The 7,450-nt window shown below is 41.6% G+C and overlaps 1 protein-coding gene across 1 annotated transcript; it reads right to left on the bottom strand.

The window, feature by feature from the left end:
• Nucleotides 1-5,599: 5,599 nt before the first annotated feature.
• LOC149847615 (glycine-rich RNA-binding protein GRP1A-like) lies at nt 5,600-6,498 on the bottom strand. The gene is made up of 2 exons (XM_090000293.1): nt 6,250-6,498; nt 5,600-6,148 (listed from the first exon to the last, which is right to left on the bottom strand). Exons 1-2 carry the CDS (start codon nt 6,364-6,366, stop codon nt 5,792-5,794), a joined length of 474 nt encoding a protein of 157 aa, XP_089856419.1. The 5' UTR covers nt 6,367-6,498; the 3' UTR covers nt 5,600-5,791.
• Between the last annotated feature and the right edge of the window lie 952 nt (nt 6,499-7,450).

Here is a 7,450-nt window from a genome sequence, read left to right as displayed (position 1 = left end):
TGAGATCCTAGACTCACTAAGACTAAGTAATACTAACGTGGGGGTTCAAACCTGAAAAGTATCTTCACTTATGCATTGAATCTTCCCGAACAATCTCTTGAGTCAACTTCTATAGTTTTGATCCACGTGGAGGATTGTTAGAATTTGGCTCAAAACTATCCCTAAGTTTTTCTTTAATTTTTTTATTTTTCTCTAAGTTTGTTGGTTATGGGTTCTCTACAAAAGTTTAGTCCTACATTAAAAGTTTTGGGAAAAACTCTTGTCCTTATATAGAGGGGTGGTGCCTTAAAGGGCAAGGCCCTCAAGGGCATTAGATCTTGGCCTTGTGTATCGCTTTATTCTTGGACTTTGAACCTTGGATCTTGGATCTTGAGCTTGATTTTGACTTTTGACTTTGGACTCGGATTCGAATTCATTATGGTTTGGCTTGGCTTGGCTTTGACTTTCTTTTTAGTACTTGGGATGAATTTAATCTCCAAGTCTATCTTATCCTGATCTTTTTGAACCTTGCTCAATCATTTTGCATGGGTATTAAAGGTTCAAAATGGTCTATAGCCGCCTCTTATCCTCAGTATAGTTTGAACGTCGACTTGTTGACTCAGTCAAGATCGTTCTTAGCCCTTTTTAGGGTCATTTTGGACCCTTTTTTATGCCCCTCTATGTATAACAGTTTGGGCTTTTATGATTGACCGTTTTGGCTAGTCATAGCTCATTATTTCTGACTGTTTTTTTCTCTTAAATGCCTTTTATGGCCTTTATGGCTAGCCTTGGGCTAGATCCCATATAAACCCCAACCCTCTCCCATCCTCACATCTCTCTTCTCTTTCTCTCTTTCTCAAGTGCTCTCCTATGAGTTGTGTTTTTTGTCTCTCTTTGGTTTCAGAGTTGTAGTTTGAATCCCTATCCAGGATCTAGATTTGGTTCTTGTTCGGATCTTTATCCAGGATCCAAATCTGGTTCTTGTTCAGATCTCTATCTAAGATCCAGATTTTATTCTTGTTTGGATCCTTATCTATGATCCATATCCGGTTGTTTGGATCCTTATCTAGGATTCAGATCCAGATTCTATTTGGATTCAGATCCAAATCTATTTAAGATCTAGATTCAGTTATTGTTTAAATCTGGATCTAGATCTAGTTCAAATTCAATTCTAGTTTGAATTCAGATTCAGTTGTTGTTCGGATTCAGATTCAATTTAGATCCAGATCCAGTTTGAATTCAAATCTGAATATTGTTTGGATCCAAATCTAGATCCATCTGCTATCCAGACCCAGTTGATATTCAGATTCGTTACTAAGATCTCAATCCAGTTGTTGTTTGGATCCATATTCACTTACAGTTTGGATTCATATCCATAACCAGACCCATGATTCATATCCAATTCAAATTTAGATCTTCCTATCTTAATCAAGAGGTTGTTCACGGTGGTTTGTGTCGAGGTTATCGGTCTCACCCTGTGCAAGGCGTGAACCAAATTTTTGGTAGGTGAAAGCTTTGTTGTATCTTAGGAGCTAGTTGAACAAGTACCCATTGCATCGAGGACTTGATCCTAAGTGGGGACAACTATCTCTTGAAAGACAACGCGTTTACGCTTGCCTCTAAGCTCACTGGTTCAATCTCAATTGCCTGACCCACTAAATTTAAGGTAAAATTTCCAACAGATGTTGCTTAAAGGGGGCAAAAAAAATTATAATAAAGTAAAATACAAAACTAAAATATAAAAGAGGTAATATAAATTTTTATATTTTACTTAAAAGGAGAGCAAAAATTTTTTTATAATAAAATAAAATCTAAAACTAAAATTTCTAAACTAAGATACTTGTGCTTAAAGGAGGGCAAAAAATTTCAAAACGTGTGCTTAAAGGGGGCAAAAAAATTCAGGAGGGGGCCCCTCCTCGGCCACCCCGCATCCCCCTCTGTCCATGGCCATCTCATTAGGGAGAAACCGTCAAGCAAGGAGAAAGCTCATACATTCAATCTCAAAGGAGACTCTTCTGTAGTTCACTGATTTTGCAGATGACAGCTTGTGCCAATTACTCGCACTGGTTGCAGGTTATTCAGGGGGGGCGTACGGCATAAGACTTGTTTCGATAGCCACATAGTGTTCGAACCGGAGACCCCACGGTTATGACAGTTCATTCTAACCATCTAGCTATTTCATTCGACTCTAATCTCTTTTACCTTTCCAGATTTACTTCCACGAATACCTGATGAAATTCTTGATAAGCTGGTCGATTTTTTTTTCAAAGGTAAGAAAGCCTCACTGAGAACCGGGTCACTTAATGAGCCCACCTTCCTTTAAAAAAAAACTTCACGTTGAGGACATAATCACCTAGATTTACATGCTCCAACCGTGATAATGCAACGGCAGCCTCCATGCGCCAACGGGATTTCATCTTGAGCCTTCAAGACCCCGCTGACCACACGAGTAACAACCGTGTGGTTTTTTCAAAGGTAGACTTAACTTGATCCATTTCAAATCACATTTGGTGGTTAATGTTGATGCCGGTCAATGGGGACGTAGAGGTCAGATTGAGGAGGGAGTGGTGATCAACGTTGAAGGGGCTGCTGGTTGGTTGGACGTCTACTGACATGGCCATTGTCGCAGTGGTGGCTGGTCTTTCATCACTGCCTTGGTGTGGTCTTATCAATTGGCCTTTTTCTGTTCTCTATCGTTTTTGTCAGTGCTCATAGTCATAGATATTGTTCTTCTTGGAAGTTGCCTATGCAGGTGGTTTGCACAAAGATAGCTTAACGGGACGAATGGGAATGCCCAAGGCTGTAAAAGCCCTCTAAACGTTAAGATGGGATGGGGGTGACGGGCCTTTTATACTTCTGTAAGCTTGACCCTGTAATTTAAAGCTAACGAGATTGGCAGTGGACATCAAGTAGGTTTTATTATATAAAGTGAAGAAGAGACGAACGCGTAGCAAAAGTCCTGTGATAAAGTAGCTCCATCTTGTCATGGAGTCAATTCTTACACTAACCATGGTATAGAATGCAAGAAAAGTTTGTGCTGCCCACAGCTTAAGGACATGAGCGTTATGGAGAATTTCACTTTTGTGGTCGAAACATCGAGAAAGAAGGTTTTTCGGGTCAGAAAAAGAACGATGGTAAGTCAGTGCTGTCTCCTCTCGAGATGATTCTGCGGATTGCCAGGGGCAAAAACTTTGAACCCGAGAGAATCAAGCAAACGTACAAAGAAGCCAATAAACAACTCAATGTACGGTTTATGGCCGACGTTGGATTAAGCAATCTGCAATATCGCAAGATCTTATTGGCTTCATTTGCCTTTGAGAATCTACCGTTGATGAAAGGACAACAATTCTAGCTTCAGAGATGCGTCTCAAGCAGATTTTTTAACAGTCGCTAAGGCCGAATACTAGCCATCTATGGTCGACACAACGCCTCTTGGTTGAAGCCGGAGGACGCACAACAGGTAGCTGTAACTGTCTATTACTCAGCTATATAGCAAGACGAAAAAGGTAATCAAAAGACGACTCACTTTCTCCGGCTCATATACCTCGCCTGCGAAAGTTTATGCAATAATTTTATTGACGAGCCAAAGTCAGAAGACAAAGATGCCACTCCAATTCCCTCCATCGTAGCATTAGGGCACGTTTGGAAGAGAGAGAAACTGTCGTAGAAAAAGAAAGTTTTGCCTGAGATTTTTATATGAGAAGTTATCAAAAACAAGGTTTTTCGCTTGTTTGTGCGTGCAACATGAAAAAAAGTCTGGAAACGAATGAAAATTGTTTTAGCGCGTTTGTTTATGCATGGAAAATTTTTCTCATGCTAACACAGAAAGCTGGTTATTCAACAGTTGGGGCTAGTAACTGAACAAAACAGTTGGTTGACCCGAACATCAGATATCTAAACAAAGAATTCTCCCTCACCGACTCAGGATACATCTATCATAATACAAAAAACAGGAATCTATCCCAATTCTCCATTGTATTCCTGCAGTTATTTTTCATTCAAGCCATACAATTCGCCACTGTTTGCACAAGCCTAAAACCCCACAAGGCCAAAATGGTAGCTCCGAGTTGACAGTTGCAGTACCAAATTATTTGGAACAAAGATAACAGTAAATTTTCAAACTAACACACTGATCGGTGTGCAGATGCTTCACAGTAAAACTTACATGTCCTATGTCTAATTATTTACAAGGTTGAAAAAGAAATTTAAAAGCATAAAATCAAGATAGATATATGTTGTCAATTGCTTCTAACAAATTTCATAGTATTCTCTACAACAGGAGGTCAGAACAGCTAGACGAGTCGATCAGAACCTGATACTGGCTTGCACATATAATCATCAATAATTCTGGCGCTACTATGGTCTGCCAAGAAAGCTGCAATAAAAAATATTAAAAAACCATGCTACCATACTACAGGTAACTTTAGAACATCTACATGTGAAGATAAGCTACAACTGTAAGACCAGGTAAAGTGTTGGAAATGATAATGCTCGAGAATAGGTGATTATGTTAGCTTGAATTACAGGTTACAAACATTTTAATTAACTGGTCCTTTATAACAATTCTACATCACATCACTGCCAAAGAAGTAACACAGACAAATATTAGATGATAATAACAAAGGGTACAAGAGCTTCTTTACAATTCAAAGATATGGGGTAAATGCAGGAATTAGAAAAGTATGAAACACTAGTGGTTGATTAACGAATGCAGGTATCATCACCAATAGCAACAAAAAATGTGCTCAAAATCACAGCCTATTTTCACCAGCAAAAGCCAATACCAAAGCTTTCAAACCAAATGTCAAGTACATAACCCCTGGTCATCCATGTAATGCCAGAATTGTAAAATTTAAGTTTAGTATCAAGTTTTCTATCAGACAAAAGCAACAAAACCACATTAGTAATATTCGACGACAGACATTTGTATTCATCGGGATTTTATGGCAAAGCAGAAATACCCATTCAAGCAGCTCCAGAAAAAAAAAGAAAAAAGAAATCCAAACAAAAATCGCTCTGCACCTCTCGTCCGCGTCAGCCCTCGTCACCTGGATCCGCAGGCACAACCAATGCTTATCCTACCACCTCATCCACTCCCTCAAAAAATCGCAGAAGTTCTAGGAGGCCTTCTTCCTCTCCCACCACCTCAACCCCATGAGCCCCTCACCTACAACGCCCTCATGGGTGCCTGCGCTCGCAATGACGACCTTGAGAAGGCCCTCCACCAGATCTCGTAGATGCGGCACCTGGGCATCCACTCAGACCCTGTCAATTACAGCATCATCGTACAGGCCTGCTCCCACGCCGCGGTGGATCCCCGCATCCTCAATCGCCTCTGTGACAAGCTCCAGGATGATGCTCGCCTCTGCAACCACCTCATCCTCGCCTTCAGCAAGGCGAGGCGATCACGATCGAGCCCTCTTCTTCCTCTCCAGGGTTCAGCGCCAGAGGCTCAGCCCCAAGACATCCGCCTACGTCTCCCCTCATCTCCGCTCTCGGCAATTCCAGCCGCACCGCGGAGGCCATTCTTCGCTTTATTTTGCGTCTAATTGAAGCTTTGAAGAGAAAATTGGGGAGGGGAAACAAATTGGGGATTTCATCGATCCATCACACACCAACATTTTAGACGACAAAAGCACCACATAATATTACTCGGAATCTTAAAAAGTTCACGCGTGCAAATAACAACAAGACGATTAAAAGACCAGACAAGCATCACTCTAATACCATAACGATCAAAGGAACGGCAGACGGACGGACAGACTGACTGACGCGGACAGACATCCTAACCTAACTAATTAAGTAGCAAACCCTAGTTCCTCCAGTGACCATCGGAAGCGTCACCACCCCTTGAAAATCCGCCATCAGAGCCACCATAGCGGCTGCCACCCCCACGGTTGTTGTAACCCCCACCATCACTGCGACGCCCGCCTCCACCGCCATAGCCTCCACCACCAACCCTCCTGCCATAGCCGCCGCCGCCGCCGCCTCCACCACCACCACTGCGAAATCCACCACCGCCACGGGTCTGGGCTTCATTAACGGTTATGTTTCTTCCGTGCAGCTCTTTCCCATTCATCCCCTCGATGGCATCGCGCATCGATTGTTCATCGCTGAAGGTGACGAAACCAAAGCCCCTGGATCTACCCGTCTCACGGTCACTGATGACCTGCAAACCAAAAGACAAGTATGACAAAAACCACGGATCAGTCAAAAGAGGGTTGAGAAAGGTCCTCGATGGAATCAGGAGATGAAAGGAAGAAACCAAACCTTGGTTTCGATGACCTCCCCAAAGGAACTGAAGGCCTCCTCGAGGCTCCTATCATCCGTGACCCAAGCAAGGCCACCTACAAAGCAACGGTATTCGACCACATCCGCAGAAGCCATCGAGAGAGGGTCGGATGATGTGCTGCTACGACACAAAAGCCCTAACCCTAACGGCGGAGTAAGAAAACGAAAAAGATAAAGAAACGGAGGGTAAGCGTTAGACCTGCCCTAGCTCTCGAAGCCCTAACTCGCCCCAACGCCCTTACTTTATAGCGTCGTCGGTCAGTAACCAGGGTTAAGGTGTGCGGCCGTGGATTTAACCCTACCATGGTCGGCTTAAAGCTCCAGCTGGGTTAAGTGACGAATCAAGTAAGAGCCAATTAAATCAACTAAAAAATGACGGTATCTATGGCAAAATGACACGTTTTTTTCAATCCTTTAAAAAATTTAAAATTCAATTCCAAAATCTTTAATAGTGTTATATTTATGATGTTTTTAACCTTAATGCTAGGGATGGCAGTGGACCGGGGACAACGGGGCTCTGCCCCACCTCGCCCTGTTTGGATCGGGGATGAAGGGCGTCAAAATCTTTCATTTTGGTCAAAATTCTAGAGTTTCAGTCGGACTAGGACTCTGTCTTAGAGTTTTAGTCAGATCAAGACTCTATCTTTTACCTCTATTTTTACTTGTTTTAGAAAAAATCTTTCAAAAACTTCTTAAAGAAGTCAAAATCTAGATTTTTAGTCGAATCAGGACTTTGCTCCAGAGTTTTAGTTGGAGCAGGACTCTAACTCTGACTTCAATTTTGAGGAAATCTTTCAAAAATCTCTTCATTTTTCTTTTCAGAAACCAAATTTCAAAATTGTTATAAGTTTATCACATAGTTTCAAAATTCTTGGACTCTATCATAGAGTCCAGTTGATCAGGACTCAAACACTGGTCTCGTATTTTGCCCATTTTCACCAGTTTAAGAACAGATCTTTTAAAACCTCTTTGTTTTCTTTCAAAAAACCCAAAAATAAAGAGTTTCAAAATTTCAGGACTCTGTCCCAGAGTCCTAATCGGGCTAGGACTCTATTCTGAATCTTATTTTCACTTTCAATTCCACTTATTTTTAAAATCTTTTCATTCATCTCTTAAAAATTAATCCATTTGCAGAGTCTCAGTTGATTCAGGACTCTATTTCAGAGTTTTGATTGAATTA

Source organism: Nuphar pumila, chromosome 1, assembly GCF_984573655.1.
Source record: "Nuphar pumila chromosome 1, dmNupPumi1.hap1.1, whole genome shotgun sequence".
NCBI classification, from domain to species: domain Eukaryota; kingdom Viridiplantae; phylum Streptophyta; class Magnoliopsida; order Nymphaeales; family Nymphaeaceae; genus Nuphar; species Nuphar pumila.
The sequence above is the reverse complement of the archived record's forward strand: the minus strand, read 5'-3'. Positions and strand labels throughout refer to the sequence as shown.